Genomic DNA, 18290 nt, shown 5'->3' with positions numbered 1-18290 from the left:
TCAAGCATTTATCTATGAGCATGTGTTTAGCTATCTCTCTTAAAGCAACCTCTGTCAACAGTTCTTTTAGCAATCTATTTTAGGCCTTTATACAGGAGCCTGCTTTTAGCTGGCTGTTCCAACTCTTTATCCATCACTTTAAGTTCTCTTAAGATCTCTTTCAGTGATTTCATCACCTTTATTTCAACTGTTTACACATGACTTTTAGTTATCTTTTCAACGAGTTCATCACTTTTATGAATCTATTTCAAGCATTTATCCATCGAGCTTTTCTGTTTGTTTATCCATCACTTTCAGCAAACTCTTTGAACAGTTTTATGACTTTTAGCACTTTCTTTCAAGCATCTATCAATGAGCCTACTATTAGCTATTTATTTCAACTGATTATCATCACTAAACTATTTCATGCCATTTATCAATTCGCCTTCTTCTATTTCAACTGTTTAATTCACTGATTAACTACTTCTGAAGGGGTCATTACTTGCCATGTATCCATTTGCCTACTCTTAGCGAATTGTGTATCTAAGCTATTATTTCAACTGTTTCATTATTCTTAGCTAACCATTTCAATCTTATATCCACTACATTTATTTCACCGTAAGGCCTCTCTGCTCACGTGCTGACACATTTTTAATACACTCAGTGTTTGGATATATCTTTAAATTACATTTCTCAATGGCCAGAACTCTGCCTTTCCGCTTTAGGCTTCCTGACTCAACCTGAGGACTGACATCTAATATGCAGCCTCACTGAAGAGTGCAACAGGGAGATACTGTAGCTACCTGACAAACGGAGGCTGACCTTGATATCAAACAAAAAGTGGAGGATTGCTCTTGATTCTTTGCTATGTCACTGGGGAAAAAAAAAATCCCCACCAGTGGGGTGAAATGTGAGGCTGAATCTCTGGTTTGGACAAAGAACACTGTCTCCAATGTGATGTAAGATGGAGAGATGAGAGGAAGAAAGGAGGCAGGGGAGAGGAGAGGAAGGAGCTGGGCTGAGAGGATGTAGGAGCTCTGGGGGAGTGCTGACAGACTGTTTAACGTTAGGCGAGTGGGTTGGGCTGCGTGTGGGGGAGCAACATGTGTGTTCACACATTTTAAACAAGGAAATCATGGCTCCCACTGACTGAGCATGTGTGGTTTTTTTGTGTGTGCAGCTGCATGTTTGTGTTTGTGTGAGTCTACTTATTTTCAGCCAGTCAGGTGTGCAGCTCTGGTTGGAAATGTCAGCTAGTTGATCAATTGGTTCATCAACTTTTGGATGGATTGCCCTGAAGGTTTTTTTTGTTTTGTTTTGTTTTGAAAATCATAAACCTCAAAGGAGGAATCCTACTGACTTTGTTGACATCCTGACTGTCCTGTAGCACCCAGTGACATGATCGTGTTAAATATTAGTTGTCCCTGAATGAATAACTAAATCAACAAGTGTAAACACATGCATCTGTAGTGGTTATCAGTAATTTATATGTTTAAAATGTGTTGAATAAAGTCAGTGAAATCTGAAATTACAGCATATTTCAGCCTCTGTTCTCAGCATACTGTAATTTCTGTGTAATTATTTACTCTGAAACAGAATTACTGTGGTTATATAACTGGCTGTCTGAAAAACAACCTAAGGAACCAATCCTGTCAACCTGCAGCGTCTACAATGTTGTAACGTTCTTTAGGACTTTACTATGTGAAATGAATTGAGATCATTTATTCCTGGAAAACTAATGACCACTGTTAGGTTCGCGCTAATAAGCAAATACTAGCATGCTGTAGTGAAATTGTCTGTCTGCTAAACACTAGCATCTTAAAATGCTGATATCAGCATCTAGCCAAATATACATTTTCATAACTTCCTTCAAAGTACCTCATCATATCACTCAATTAATAGAAAAGAAGCTCCACAGGAGTCTGTCTTTGCTGCAATTGGCCTACAACTGACAAAAGGGTCTGCTGCTAAGAGGGCATCCCCCTTCTTTCCTGGCAGGTGTGGTCATGTGACCCACAAATACAATATACATTTGAATGCATTGCAGCTCTGCGGCCAATCCAATCCAGACTGTGTCAATTGTCATTTCACTGTTTCCCTCCACACAGTCCAGAAGTGCCTGCTCTCATAGTCTGCTCAGTCTTTACCCCAACTCTCTCACACTCTCCAACCTACACACATCAGCTGAAACAGGATCTGCCTAATGGTCTGGAATATCCCTGTTTAGGCTGATCATCACTCCAATTTTCTTTTCAAATGTGGAGTTTTGATCAAAACCGCAGGACAGTGTGATGTGACGGGAGCATTGGAGGATGAGGTGGGGAGAGGGGTGTAAACATTGGGGTTGCTATGGAGGCGGCAGTCTGAGAAGTTTCAACTGAAGAGCAAAGCAGTCAGAAAGTCAGTGTGTGTGTGTGTGTGTGTGTGTGTGTGTGTGTGTGTGTGTGTGTGTGTGTGTGTGTGTGTGTGTGTGTGTGTGTGTGTGTTTTATTGCAGACTTGGAGTGACCTTCTTACCACAGAGGATGTGGGAGTGAGGGGGAAGAGACACATCTCTGCTCTTCATGCCGTGAGTTTTAAAAGCAGTCTCAATCAGAAAAAAGAGACCAATAATAAACAGTGGAAAAATCCGGGCACTCCATGTCTTTCTCATGCGTGAGGAATCTCGGCATTCCTCACGCATACTACTGTGTCAAAAGGCTCCGTTAATCAAATGCTAATACAACAGCTGTGCTCAAGATGCGTGCCATCAAATATTTATGCCAGGCAGCAGCTCAACCATTTCCTCATATTTGGCTTTTCTAATTCATGCATCTCTTCCTTTCTGGTTTGAAAACAGGCTGAATCCAGTGGAATCATGCTGGTTGCTTTGAAGCGTAAATAGCCATGGGCAGAACCAGACTGACCGGTCCCTGCTCACTGTGACTCCACAGTCTGTCTGTGAACCCTGAACCTTCACCCTTGACCCTGATACCACAGATGGAATAAAGCGCTGTCATCAGAGCTCATGGAGAAGTGTGAGGTTGCTGATTTAACACTGAGGTGAGTGCGAGGTCGTGGTTAACGAGGAATGCGCTTAAAAACCAGAGATAATCCCTTGCTCAAGACAATGCAAGAATTGGCCAATGGCCAATGTCTCAAATTTAATCTTTGCATGCAGTTGTATGGGCACTTCTCTCTCTCTCTCTCTGTCTCTGTCTGTCTTCTGCTTCACCCTTTCTCTTTCATTCATGCTTTGTTTTTTCCCCCTTCCTGCTTCCTCCCTCTTCAGCTACAGGGCTTTTGGCTGTCTGTCATCATCTGAGAGAGCATCAGGTTCCACTCTCTGCAAGGCTTCACATAGCAAAACACAAGGGCATGGAGACCGCCCAAACACTCTCCTCACACACATCTATCGTGCAGTGCACGTACATGCACGTACATGCACACTTGAGGGTCTGCCCAACACGAATAAAAGTGTGATACAACAAACACACACTAACCTGAATACTGCCTCTTCTCCGAGTTCCTGACTCCCGGAGGAAATTGCTGAGGGCACACAGGAAATCCACAGCGAAACGCTGGTTGTCCCTGACAACCCCTGACCGAGAGAAGAGCACTTCATAGTACCACATCGTTTCAGAGGCAAAACATCAACAGAGGCAGTTCTATACAGGCGCTGTAAAAATGAGCGCAATAGTGAGGAGGGAATGTGGTTGTAGTACAACATAACCGAAATCATGTGTGTGGTTTTATGAAGTTAGAGAGCCCATAATGATGGAGTATTAAATGATTGTAGCGCCATGAGGTTTGATGGTTTCAGGCGGTTGGGGGTGGAGAGGGATGAGGGGGGGGGGGCGGGGAGGGGGCATATATAAAAAGCCAGCTTTCTCCCATGAACTCCTCTGGCACCCAGAAATTCGTTTGGATTTCGCAAACTCACCCAACCTACTACAACCACCCCTCCTTCCCATTGTCACTGCTCCTGCCCAAAATAACTCCCAGTTCCTAAAGGAGGTTCGTTTTCTGCTGGGTTTTCAAATACTACGCTGTTGTTCTGCTGGCAGTGGGAAAACAGGAGAGGTTAGGGAGGTCAGTCTCCGGGCTAACAGGAGCCGCTGCCGACTTTAGATGCTGCAACAGCCACGATGTGTGACCGCTGGACACTCTGTGGACACTCTGTGGACACTCAGCCTTAATGAAGTGGTCCAGCAGGACCGTCTAACAATACCTCAACCTTCATGTTTTTAGAGAATGGAAGTGTAAGTGGCTTATAATAGGAAATGAGAAGGAATTAATAGTATCCTCTTGTGTTTTTTTGTTTTTTTTTAAACTTTTTTTAAGCACATAGCTGAAGTGACTTTACTTACCATTTCCACAGGTACACATTGCAAAACTAAATATTATTGTACACTTCCCTCAGTCATTTATAGCTGAATTGTTCCACATTTTATATTAATAGTATTTCAAATGACTGTGTAATGAGAAAGTGGATTCCACAACTCCAAAGTTGCCCTCAACTCTACAGAACATTTTTGTGTCTTTCAGCACATTGTTTTGGTTTAAGACCCACAACTGCGTTCTATTTCATTCCCACTATTCTTCAACTATATTTACAGCTGTTTTGCTTTTTTTTTTTTTTTTTTCTCCAGTAAAAAAACACTAGCTTTGATAATCTGACTGTGTATGACATGCCCAGCACCAAACTAAAGCCACGTATTTCTGTCGTATTTCTGTCGGGGCTTATTTGAGACCAAACAACAGCTAATATTGGACTTAGCCTCATCAGGTGGTCAGAAATACGACCCAAAATAAATGTTTGTGTTTGTCTGTCTCTGAAAGCATTTAAGATGATTTTTGCAAGCATATTTGCCAAAACAACTTTCTCAGGCAATCCCATGTTAATTTTGAATACAAGTCAATTAAAATAGCTTTGAACAAATAGTTTGCAATTTCAGAAAATATAGTTGTTCTCGTTCTTTAATTTTAGTGTCATACCTGTGAGCTAAATAAGGAAGAGGCAGTCAAAGACTGGTAGGTTGGCTTTGTCCAAAGATAACAAAAGCTGCCAATCTACCTAAAAGCTCACCTATTAACAACATATATCTGGTTTGTTGAAGCTGTACAAAAAAGTATTAAAAATGACATGTGTTGACTTTACAAGGGGACGACTGGGCCACAGACATTTCTTTGAGGCACCAGGTCAGGGGGGCATGCATAAAGTCAATCAAAAATTGACTGTCGATGTGAATGTGAGCCTGAATGATTGTCTTTATGTGTTGGTCCTGTTGTCCAGGGTGTACAGGTCAGCTGGGATGGACTCCAGCCCTCCGCATGACCCTCTTCAGGATGAAATGGATAAAACTGGGGTCTTCTACCTGGACCAGCTGGCCAAGCAGAGCCATCATGGGAACCACTGAGGACAGTAAAAGACAGACCATCACTCTAAGCTCCTTCTGTCTGCTTCCACGAGCCACCTGTCCACTACAGACATGTCGACTGGGCCACAGACATTTCTTTGAGGCACCAGGTCAGGGGGGCATGCATAAAGTCAATCAAAAATTGACTGTCGATGTGAATGTGAGCCTGAATGATTGTCTTTATGTGTTGGTCCTGTTGTCCAGGGTGTACAGGTCAGCTGGGATGGACTCCAGCCCTCCGCATGACCCTCTTCAGGATGAAATGGATAAAACTGGGTCTTCTACCTGGACCAGCTGGCCAAGCAGAGCCATCATGGGAACCACTGAGGACAGTAAAAGACAGACCATCACTCTAAGCTCCTTCTGTCTGCTTCCACGAGCCACCTGTCCACTACAGACATGTCTGGACACCATGTATGGACCCTCCAAGCTCATGAAGAGCAGACTTTTCTGTGTGTTTACTCTCAGGTTGCAAATTGTACAAAACATACTGCAGTCACTGTTTTCCAACCCAGGAGTATTCCTGCTTTTTTAAAAGTAGAAAGCCCCTCTGTTTTTTTACGCAGCCTTGTACACTTCTTGCAGGAATGTTTGACTTGAGAACTGTTAAGAAACCAAAGTGAGCGAAGAGGACATCTTCCAACTTCAAAGCAAATGTACTTCACTCATTGGAGCAAACAGGTAGATGAACACTGGAGAGGAAATTTAGCATGATTCATTGATCATTATCATTAGGACAGTAGATGTACACATGAACTGTTATGATTTTTCATTTAAAGCTGAAATACAATTGATGAATTTACATAATCAGACAAACCTGTTCTCATGATAGTGTAGAGAAGTTATGTTTACTGTTCATCCCTTTTGGTAATCATGGGTGATACAAGACAGCGAAAAGGTTTAACTATTGGCTGTTAATTCAAATAATTCCATTCATACAACTGAGGTGCTTCGAATCATGAAAGAGAACAAAGATGAAGGTGAGAGATCATTTAAATCTCTGGTTGTTCATGCAGGAAGCACTTTCAGGAATGTTTGTGGCCATGATTCACTATGATGATTGGTTTCTGCATTTGTTTCCTCATTTTCTGTAGTAGTGGAAATCCAGGTATGTCGTCATCTGTCTACTGTCATTAAAAAAAAAAAGATATATCAGAAAGTAATTACAAGTACTGTTTTTGCTGTAGATAGATAGAAAAAAAAGATAGATAGATATCAGAAAGTAGATAGATAGATAGATAGATAGTTTTAGATGCTGTAGATAGATAGATAGATAGATAGATAGATAGATAGATAGATAGATAGATAGATAGATAGATAGATAGATAGATAGATAGATAGATAGATAGATAGATAGATAGATAGATAGATAGATAGATAGATAGACAGACAGACAGACAGATAGACAGATGGATACTTTATTAATCCCTCAGAGGGAAATTTTTAAGCAGTTGTTTAATGCCTTCAAACCTTTTTGGCGAAAGTTACAATTTTAATCGTAACATGGGTACATTTTGGTGTGTAACCTTAGAAAAAACAAGGAAATACCAAGTGGTAAATTTAGGAGAAACCTATTGTCAATCACGATCTAATCACCATAAAATGTGATTTCCAATTTGAGGGCAGTGATCATCACACAAATGAAACTGGCTGGCAGGTTGACGAGATCCCTCTGAAAATATTTTGTGACTGTTTCATTTCAAGTTATTTTACCTGAGTAACAATTAAAATAGATTGAGAACAAAACTTCGACTTAAATTAAAAAATATGAGCAAATGAGACAAAGCTAATTTAGATATTTAAAGCAGAGATTAAAAATGTCATGGGTTGAAATGAGAATGAAGACATTTAAGATATTAAAAAAAATAGTTTAACATTTTTGGAAAAATGCTCTTTATTGCTGAGAATTACGTGATAAGATTGATTTCTCTCTCGACACAAATATTGAACAGCTAGCAGCTCGTGTCCCCATTTCCAGCCTTTATACTAATGTGAGCTAAGTAGCTAACCCAGTATTCCCCTCTGAGTGTGTATGCTTGTTACTCCAATGAAGATACCGCCTAAGTGTCACGTTTTGTTTGTCCCGGTGTAAAAAGTGATGTGCCATAGGTTTAGAAAAAGATCATGGTTTGGGTTAAAATATGTAATTTTATGTAGGATAAGTAACATTGCGTAGCCATGTCAGTTACACAACCGACAAGTGTGTTACGTAAGTTGTTATGTACGTAACTTAAAAAGATCTTGTTGAGTTTTGACTTCTTACAGACTCAATTACAGGTCTTGCAGGTGAAAGTCCTGTGTTTATGTTCCAGACCTCCTTCCTATGTGGACTTCATCACTCTTTCTACTTCATCAGGTGACCTCCTACTTTTCGACTTTGGTAATGCTGAAGCCTGTGAGGCCAAACGTGACACCAACACAGTGTATATCAAATGCACTGGGCGGAACCATCTGATCAATGCAAGATGTTGAACCGTTTCTAGATCTTCAAATGAAGAATGTGTACAAAAAGGAAAATAGAAAGAACACTAAGGGGAGAAAAATAAATTCCGCTGCACGCAGCAGGTTTGGTCAAAATACAGTGGTCCCGATCACCTACAGATGTTTCCAAAACTCGTCCTTTCAAATACACAACAACTACAACCTAAAAGTCAGTAGGTGGTGATGACTGCAACTCCATCACATCTTCATATACACAGATTGTTCCAGTAGGGGGGCCTTGCAGATGTGGGCCTATAACGATTTTAGACATTAAAACATAACGAAGAAGACGGGGCTCAGCAACTAAACACCAACTAATTATTTCCAGCTTCATCTTAGAACAACTGGCAGTGCATTATATGGCTTGCGAGCAGTTTAAAGATCTTCTAATGAAATTCCAGAATTTTTTTTTTTTTTTTACTAATATCCTGAACATATCCTTTTTTGGAAAATGCACCAAAAATGAAAGGTGACGAATCATTTCTTTCGCAATTTATCAGCCGTCTGTTCCATAGAAAATTAACAGTGGGATGTGATGAAAGCATGATAATTTTCTTAGTAACCAGAAAACAGGAATCATCTTTGACCATTTACTGCTTTGAAGTAAACACGACCACATTAGTGTATTAGTCATGCTGGTCCAACCAGAGACCTTCGACAACACAGCCCAGACGTTCCTGCATTTCTTTTATGGAAATATAATTGTAATAGTTAAAAAATGTTTTGTAGGGAATTTCATATTCGAAAAATTATTATAATTATTATTCGATATATTATTATTCTAAGCAGACCATTTATAGAAGGCTGCTGTACGTATTAAAAAAAATGTCCCACAAAATAATTGTATTCCTTGATGAGAAATTTCCAATAGATGAATTCAAATGATTAGTTTTTGTAGTTAAGCTGTAGGATTCAAGTCGTTTTTTGTGTGTTTATAGGCGTGTACACTGATGACTGATGGATTCTCCTCCTTCATTCATCCTCCACTGTATCCCGCTGTGCAAACTGCCTCAGTGCAGTGAGTGTGTCACCGGGGGAGTGGACGCGCTGAGGGGGTGGATCACACGTTTAATGCGTTCGTGTAAAGGGCCTCTGAAACCATAAAGGCATCGCTTCACCTGGGGTGCGCTGCTGGGCGATCTGCTTGACAGTGTTTCGGTCTTGTCGGAGAATCCCGCTGATTGGCTGCAGAGGCAGACGAACTCCCTCAGCCCACCCACCGCTGATTATAGGGACTTTTGCAGACTGAGTTTCCTTCCTTGCATTGAGTCTTGCACCTGGCCCAGGGGCTGAACGGCACACACAGAGCGCGCATCATGGCAGCTACGCACAGTGAGTACAGAGGCTACCTGCGGAACACGGTCGACATCGAGGCAGGGCAGCACCGCTTCCACCCGGTGCAGAGCTCGGAACCCACTTACCGGCCGCTCCTATTCGGGACCCTCGCTGTTATGGGATTGCTTCAGGTGGCCTCCAGCGTGGCGATCTTATTACACCTGACAGGTTATCTGCAAGAGGTAGGCTCAGTGTGGCACCGTGTGGTTTGATTTCTCGTGCGCCACGAGGCACACCTCATTCAGCATGTATGAAGGTTTACTCAAACTTTGGTTCTGTGTGTAAATATTTACTTATAAAATATTGTAAACAGCTCTAGGGTACAAGAGAGTTAAGGCAGTCCGGGAATATTTGCGCAATTTTATAAGGCCCTAAAACGTCAGATAAGTGTTTCAGGTCTAGCTGTATAAAGTTGTCGGCTTGTGCTCTTAGAAGTAAAGCAGTCTACACACCTTCAAAAAAAGGAAAACGCAACACCGGTTCTGCAGTTTTGTGCGCCAAAGACTTCATGCACTCTTGGCGTCTCTTTGAAGGCGCAGCGCCTCGGCGGCAGGCAGTTAAAACACTTCTTCCCTCGCTGTAAATACACCCATACATGACAGATAGCATCTCACGAAGCCCTGACGAAATTTTCCACGGAGATTAGTTATTTCAGCGAGATATTTTCCAGTGGCTGCAGCTCAACTCAAAGCATCGTGAGTCTGTTGTGAAGCGATAATATCTCAGAAGCGTCCCGGTCGAAGCTCCGCTGCAAATTCAAATGTCAGTCTTGCAAGATGTCTTATTTGCAAAATACAGATGTTTTCACTTGAGGCTGCCAAACTGCAGTTTTTCATGCGCGTGTTTAAATGCCATCTGGGGCTTGTATTTGTAATTCATATGTGTCATAAGTTGTAAACGTTTGAGCATACGCAGAGCTGTTTTCAAGACGTTTCTGAGGCAGAAAAGTCTGGCAAAGTTCAAGAAAGACTCTGTGGATGTTCCAACTTGCTTCTTGTATGACAGCACAGCCAGAGATATCATCAAAATCCTTACATCCCTGTACCCAGCTTTTCATACGTATGTTTGGCAACTTGTATTGCATATCTGCAATCTTGTAAAATAACATTTACATTCTTCCAGAATTGTTTTTGTTACTTTATGGCGGTTTTGGAGCTGAATAATTGTCATGTTTGAACAAGCCAAGAGAGCAGACCACATCTCTGCTCTGTCAGGATGCTCGAAGTTCACCTGGGGAGCATCTCTCTGTCTTTCAATCGCTCTCTGTTTCCCTCCGTCTCTCTCTCGGTGTTTGTGCGTTAAGTTTCTTTGGCATAAACAGACTGCAGTGTGGTACGAGCTAGTTATGTACTGGATGTGAGCCAGAGGCAAAAGGAAAACAAAAGGGAGGAAGGGACAGCAGTGAGAACTAGAGAGCGGATCAGACAACCAAAAAGAGACGGCGTTTTATTTGATGGCTCTTCTGATATTTGTGTAATAATAACAACAGCGTGTGATTGATCGGGGTAGTGACAAGAGGGAGAGACTGAAGCGTTCCCCGAGTACCCAGCAGCACGAGAGGCCCTCTGGTTGGTCGGTGTGAGAGCTTTGATTTTGGATTAACACGCAGCCTCCTCTGAATTCGATGACCGATGCATATGGTAGCACTCTGAGTGTGAGTCAGCAGTTGTGCCGACTGGAATTTGGTGCCGAACCATCGTCTGCGCTCCACACCTGTACGACTTCCTGGAGATGGAGAGGGGAGCTGGCATCTGCACAGTGCCGTGCCGACATAAGAATGTGCTGATGAGAACAGATAAAAATAAATAAATAAATTTTTTTTAAATGCTGCTCTCATAGGAACAAAGTGTATTTTTGATTGTTGTGTTTTGGTGCATCGCTCTGTGGGGATGCATGAGCACCTTTTTTAAAGGGTATTTAATCTACATGTAAATATTCACAAACAAAAAACAAGCTAAGCAGGACTAAAGCTCAGTTTCCAAAGCATTCTGACTGCAGTCTGTTGTGGTGAAATGCAGAGTGGTAAAAAAGCTGTCCTCCCACTCACTCGCAGCGCATTCCCACGCACACAAACACCCTCATGCTTTGCCTTCCTGAAAGTTTTGTGAGAATCCTACCACCCACACCTGTCAGTGAAACATTCTCATGACAGATAGTCCTCAGAGTAAAAATGATGTAACCATGACAGCTTTTACACTGACCCCTCTAACCTCCCTCGTTTCTGTCTCCAGGTAGATTTGTCCACAGCCCCGCATCGGCCCATAGAGGTGAGTCTACCCAGGCAACACACACTCTGACTGGAGCTCAGTCCACCAGATAAACTGCATTTTGATATGTTTCCATGCTGCTACATTATACACACACCTCCGCTCTTCATATCACAGGATGACTGTCACTGATGCATTCAACACTTCGTTATTTTAAATAATCAGAACTAATGATGCAATTTCTTCTTCATCAGCCCTAATTTCTGTAGTTTGTCATTGTTTTGTCATGGTCAGTCTTTCACATGCCACTAACAGGCAGTAAAACACATTACAGTGTCTCAGGCCAACAGCCATCTGCTTTAAGAATATGTTGAAGCATAACCAGGTATTTCCTTTTGTCACTGTCACCGGGAGAAGTGCAGTGCACGTAATAATGTTATGTTTTTAAAAGCAAAAGAGTCAGTAAAAAGTAAATAAGATTATCATCTGCACTTTTGCACTGACAGGAGTCATGATTTTCCCATGGGTGTGTTTTCAGAGCTCGCCACAGCTTCTGTAAAGCAAGCACAAAAACCTTTGGTGGTCACCCGGGCTGGAGAGACGTCAGACCGCAGCGGGAAAAACACCTTTCTGCCTTTGATAGAGGCTCAGATAGCTTTTCTTTTTTCCACATTTCTGATTTGCCTTCTCACATTGTGCAGAGAGTAGTTTACAGAATCATCTGGTGAGTCATTCGCTGGCGTCAGTGGTTGCAGAGTGTTTCTTCGATGATCACCAGTGGCATGAGGGATATAGAAAATAAGAATTCTTAATTGTTGAAGTCATATATATTTTTTGATGTCTTTGTGGGAGTCATTGCCTCTTTTCTGGCACAAGTTTTGCAGAGCAAAAGCGAAAACCCATCCAGGAAGTAAAACAACACAGACTACAAGCACTGCTTTGCTTCAGTAGTGTTTGGTTTCCCATAATGCTTTAATTTCCTTTGAAATGATGTATTTGTGTTTGCCCCGGGAATCCCTGGTGGAGTGCTTACACAAACCACCCAGCCCGTCTTGGACTGAGGAGCTCATTGTGTCGTTAGCCCTCGGCTGTTTCCCACAGAGCGCCGGGAGACGTGCTGGGAGCTTTATGAGGTGTAAGGGTGACAGGTCCACTTGGCCGACGCTGTGTTGTGTTAGGGTCGGCACCGAGACCGTCGGTGATCCCTTCAGACTGTTCAGGGATTTGTTGGAGAGCAGGCCTCGGTGGACGGCTGTCAGCCTCTTTGATGTGAGACAGGATGTGCAGGCCTGTGGTCAGCGTGACCTGGGGAGTGGTGGGAACACAGGAGCATGAATCAGACTCATAATCTGAATGTTTAGAATCGGTGGAGACCTGTGGAAGAAGTCTGAAACACAAAGAGACAATCTGCTTTGGTGGCCAACCTGGAGTGAGAGCCCTTTTGTTCTGGTGTAGCATCTCATCAACATAATAGACATGTTGAATGATGTATGCGGTGCCTAGTTAAAGGGCTGAACCGAAGCCTGCATGCACTGTGGGATCACAGGAGCATGTGCAATCAGGTCAGCCGTAGCTGGATGCGTATTTCAAGGCCGAAATGACTTCTTCATGTAAAAACTATGCCTGCTGCAGAGCGCTGGTCACCGTGCTGCACTTTAATTCTAGATCGCAGTGTAGACTAGGAAGCTTTGTTGAAATAATCTCTTCTCTCTGGTTAAGTAGGTATGACATGGTCTCACCACAAATCAAGATGGATCCCACAATGTAGGGCCACTCGGGGGCACGTTCACAATTACTCTGCAACCCTGGCAAGACGTTGTTTACCCCTGTCTCATTCCAAGACGCTGCACTCTAAACATGTTTGTGCAGCAAATTGTTTTTGGAGGACAGACAGAGCTAATGTTAGATTCACATCTGTGTGCAAATTTGTCTGGATTTGGGTTGTGAATAAATATGTAAGAGTAATATTAGCACAGTACAGGTGCAGTGTTGCAACAGGATTTTCACAGTGTTGGCAGGACTGGTTCTGTCATTGAGTTTTTTTGGAAAGTGTAGCAGAGTTTGTGTGTGGTTTTTAAATTGGCATGTTTTAAAAATGCTAGCCCTTTCAAGACTTTCCATTTCTCTGTTGGTTTCTTTTTTGTTGTTTTTTTTTCTAAATGTTGGCTCAGATTTAGGGTATGATGTTGCCAGGATACCTGGGATTATTGGATGAGAAGAAACTGCTCTAAAGCTATAAAACAAGGTTAAACACCTTCAGGACATAATAACACCTCAATCAGATGAGGCTGTGGCTCAGTCGGTAGACTGGGTTGAACATTAATCGGAAGGTTGGTGGTTCGATCCCCAGCTCCTCCTGTCCACATGCCTAAGTGTCCTTGAGTAAGACACTAAACCCTAAGTTGCCCCCGATGGTGAACCATCGGTGTGTGAATGTGCTCCTGATGCCAGAACCTTGCATGGTGATCTGTCTCATTAGTGGGTGAATGGGAAAACCATGTTAAAGCGCTTTGAGACCGAAAGGTAATAAAGCGCTATACAAGTACAGACCATTTACATGTATTTTACTGACATTTATAATTTATTATATTTATGTATGGCTTACACATATGAATAAATGCACACTTTAATAATTCACATTGGTACAATTTAAAAAATGGTCATTTCACTAAGCGCTGAGATCTCAGAATAATCATGTTCGCAGAGACAATCTGTGAGAAGCACAATCTTCCACTCACCAGGAGGCCTCTTTATGCACTGTATGGATGCTCACATAATGTCTTCATATATGCGCACACAATTCCATACGAGCAGACAGTTACTGAAAGAGACAGCAGAACAAAGCTGTGGTAAATGATGTTCAAATCATACTGCTGCTTTAAGAAGAAGTGTTTGTGAGTCTTTAATTTAGTTTTTAATTCAGCAACTTGTCACATGTGCGCACACACACATACAAACGATACACCAGTGATGTGATTTGACTTTTCTTCTGCCAGTCAGTGATTGTAAACTGAGCATTCACGTTTTTTCTTTCCAGGAGGTGCAGACGGAGCCGGTGCTGAACGCCCTGAGAGACACGAAGAAGAACAGACGGTGTAAAACTAAAGAAAGCCTCCCGTCAGCCCATCTACCCATCAAAGGGCATCAGGACTTCTCTAAGAGTGAGTTATTCTCATTTAATATCCTATTATTATCTGTTCTCCCAATCTGTCTTTGTTACAACCACAATTTGTTATATATGACTTCGTATTAAAATTCAAACACCAGCTTCTCCTTCCACTCTCGCGTTAGCGTGTTTATAACGTAAATGTTTGCTGAGTGCAGATTAATGCCTCACTAAACAATGTCAGCTAGTTTAGTATGATTATGTACTTTTTCTAAACTCTGAGCACAACTATGGAGAGCCACATTTCTTATTGGATATTCCTAACAAGGTAAAGTCATACCCACTTTAACATGATTTTACTTTTTTTTTCAACTTTGTAGTAAAACCTAAAACTGCTACCTATGAGTAGTTAAGTTTAAAATGTAATTTATACCCCTAAAGGTGTAAATGTGGATGTTAAGCTGCATCCTGGGATGCTGCAATGACTCACAGTGTATCTGATTTGTATTAGAGAAGCTGGTTGCACCAGATCTTCCTTGTGGTTTAGTGTTAGTGTATTTGTAATGTACATTTAAAGTAGTAATCACAATAAAACAGTTGCAACACAACTGCATTAATTGCATTCTTACATCCCAGTGATTGGCAGGTGTAACTGTTTTGAACCAAAGGTCGAAGCTAATGTTAACTTTGATCTAATAAGAGTGAAAAGGAAAGATGATCATAACGGAATACAGTTAACATATCTGATCAAAGTACTTTGTAACAATGATGACGCGGAGCTAAACATTTTAAATTATGTGTCACAAAAATAACACCACACAACTCAGTTTATGAAATATTGGCCAAAGAAGTTTGGCTAAATAACCAAATAATATCAGCCAGGTGAGCATAGTCAGATGTTTCCCACTCTAAACTGTGAATACACGCTAACAGAGAAAAACACACATCTGTCTGAGTGTAGAGAAGACTCTAAAGAAGACAGGAGTAAAATGTTGTGAGGCTTCAGTACTAACATCTGATTTAACTTTGTATTAAAGCAGCTGGTTGCAGCAGCTTTTTTATTCTGGTTCAGTCGTTATAACATAATGAAGAGGAACTTTACGCACCACTAAATTAAAACGGTTGCATCACACTCATTAGTTCTTACACAGATATTAGTTAGATATTTAAACTAAACATTACCAGGTGTGTCGCTAACTGTATAAACCAACGTTCGTCTGCTAATGTATGATCTGGTATTATTAATATTGGGAGTGTGGTCCAAATGCTATTTAGTAGATTTGTAAAATGGTAGGATTTATAATCACATTTCACAAAAGTGATGTAAAATACCACAAATTACACAAGTTTGATTAAATGACCAAATCATGTCAATGAGGTCAGAATAGTAAACTATGTGAATACTAACTCTGGAAAACACATATGCAGGGGGAAATGTTGGTTTTTAACTCATCAGTTTAAAAATAATGATAATCCGTTTGCCCCCTGAAAGTCTAGTTTTAAGACGTTATGCTTCATCTTGTGATGCTACAGCCACTTGTTGATTTTCCTAAAAGAAGAGTGATGCAAATGTTTCCTTACAAGACATTTAAGTATTAAGATTGCAGTCTGATTTAGGGATTACTAATTTGAAACTAGTTAGTTACTTCAGAATGTGGGAGGCACTTTTCTTTCTTTCTTTTTTTTGTTAGTTTGTGACAAACCACAAAATGGATCAACCTAAACCTCTGTTGCTTTCTGCTGCTCTTGCTGTCACACAGAGGGTGATCCGAAGGCAATCACCATCGACTGGGATGAGGAGCATGGAACCTGCCAGAGAATGGTGTACCAGAAGGGAAAACTGCTGGTGATTGAGTCAGGTTTCTACTATGTTTATGCCAAAACCTGCTTCCGCTACTACACGCACGGAGGACCAGAGGACAGCAGTCAGGCTGGGATCCCCCCGGTGGATATTAGCAACACCCAGCTCATCCAGTATGTGTACCACGAGAGCTTCAGACAGAACAACAAGGCTGTGGTGCTGATGAAGACGGGCAGTACCATGCGCTGGAACATCACCAGCTATAACATGTACTGTGCCCAGCAGGGCCGAGGCGTCCGGCTGGAAGATGGGGACGCCTTGTTTGTCAACGTGTCCAATGCCTGGATGCTGGACCCAGAGGGAGAAGGGACTTATTTTGGGGCCATAAAGTTGGGTAACTGAAAGTGAAACACGTAGGGAGCGGACATGCTACTGAACATTTTAAATGCCAAAGAACCACTGTTAGTGATTTATAATGTTGATTTGTCAAAAAAGTGTGTGTTTTGTATTGTAAATGTGTGTTTTGTTTTGTTTCAAATTGTTCTTCATCAAATAGCCTTGAGGTTTTATGAGAAAAACTAATGGAAAAGGTAACAGCATTTTTAGGAACTCATTTTTCCACGTTCCCTCCCCCCCGTAGACACAGAGCTCTCTGCTTCATCCAAAATAGCACTGGAGTTTTATTGGACTGGTTTTTTTTCTAGGTACTGCGGTTTGTATTGGGACATTTCAATACATTTTGGTTTAGATTACGACATGGAGACTTAAGAATTGACATGTGTTTATGCACTAATTAGACAAACCACAGGGGAGCAACTAAGGAAGGAAGTTTGTTGGCAAGAAGGGCAGCGAGAAAGGATTTATCAGTGCTGATTGGTGGACATTTTTTTCCAAAAAGAGTACTGAAGTTGATCAAGCATCTGCTTGTACTTATCAGATTATCACAGAATATAAATAACAAGACTCCAAGGTCCACAGCAGTGAATGCATAAATGTATTTCTGAAAGTTTTTGGAAGTGTGAACAAGGCAGGCAAATGAGGCGTCCGCACAATAAGTAACTCGGCAGCATAATTCAAAATAAGCAGTCAGATGCCGATTTATTTCATCCTCAAAATCTCAACGGCATCATTGAGAGTAAATACCATGAAAGATTCACTCTGACTCTGACATTGTTTTAAAGCAACAAAACCAGTTTAAAAAGATGTGAGCTCCAAAACTCATTTGTTATCCAGTCTTCTGTGTGAAGTGGCCTCCTTCATTGAAGGCAGTTACCACAACAACGTCATCTGGAGGAAGGCACATCTGTTTTTTTTGTTCATGACAATCAACAAGCAATGCAGATAGCTGGACTGTCTGACCAGAAATGACCTGAATAGACTCTTTGTCTTCTTTAACTCGAGGAACCGAATTGAGTTTGGTTCATCTTTAACTTAAATTTTGTTTTTCATTTGGCTCTTCAATGAGGTAAATGGGAATATGCACTAAATATTTATTTATTAGCTACAGAAGTACAGAGACAAGTCATTGTTAAAGTGGCCTTTCGGCTGTAAAAATCATTTATATTTTATGTGTGTATGACATTCATTATGCAGCACTTAGAGGAAATAGTAGACACGCTTTTTGTTATTAAAACCACAGGGGCTTCATTTAAATTCTATATTTATGTATCTTGATTTTTGACAATTCTGTGTGTACTTGCCTAGCAGCCAAAAGCAATATGGATATATTGTTTCTTCTACAAGATTGTAGCATACATGTAAAGACCTTCATCTGATTTCATCTGATAGATTTTTCCATTCAGTGTTCTTTTTATTTATGTTTGTGTATGTTTTAATAAAAAAACTACTTTTGTAACATTGTTTCCTGTGTATTGAAATGAGCTCATTGAGCTGCTGCTGTTTGCAGCGGTTAAACTTCACAGGATTAGATGGCAGCCGGCGTGCACTGTAACCTGATGAACAGGCCACCCTGACTGCAGTATT

General features: G+C 41.3%; 1 protein-coding gene across 1 annotated transcript; it reads left to right on the top strand.

Annotated features, from left to right (window-relative positions):
- Nucleotides 1-8944: 8944 nt before the first annotated feature.
- Nucleotides 8945-18162, top strand: tnfsf11 (TNF superfamily member 11). The gene is made up of 4 exons (XM_069712088.1): nt 8945-9375; nt 11425-11460; nt 14438-14561; nt 16267-18162. The coding sequence occupies exons 1-4, from the start codon at nt 9175-9177 to the stop codon at nt 16707-16709; spliced, it is 804 nt and encodes a 267-aa protein (XP_069568189.1). The 5' UTR covers nt 8945-9174; the 3' UTR covers nt 16710-18162.
- Nucleotides 18163-18290: the final 128 nt, after the last annotated feature.

This window comes from Brachyistius frenatus, unplaced genomic scaffold (genome assembly GCF_029030835.1).
Source record: "Brachyistius frenatus isolate BFR_SWC_R1_liver_20210118 unplaced genomic scaffold, ASM2903083v1 Contig_106, whole genome shotgun sequence".
NCBI lineage: Eukaryota > Metazoa > Chordata > Actinopteri > Embiotocidae > Brachyistius > Brachyistius frenatus.
Note: the sequence above shows the minus strand (reverse complement) of the source record. Positions and strands in the feature narration are given on the sequence as shown.

What these genes read in the sequence shown, in the direction of transcription:
- tnfsf11 (XM_069712088.1), top strand. Translation starts at nt 9,175, where the DNA reads ATGGCAGCTACGCACAGTGAGTACAGAGGCTACCTGCGGAACACGGTC. An exon ending in TGACAGGTTATCTGCAAGAG is followed by an intron (nt 9,376 to 11,424) that starts GTAGGCTCAGTG and finishes TTCTGTCTCCAG; the next exon opens with GTAGATTTGTCCACAGCCCC. An exon ending in GCATCAGGACTTCTCTAAGA is followed by an intron (nt 14,562 to 16,266) that starts GTGAGTTATTCT and finishes GCTGTCACACAG; the next exon opens with AGGGTGATCCGAAGGCAATC.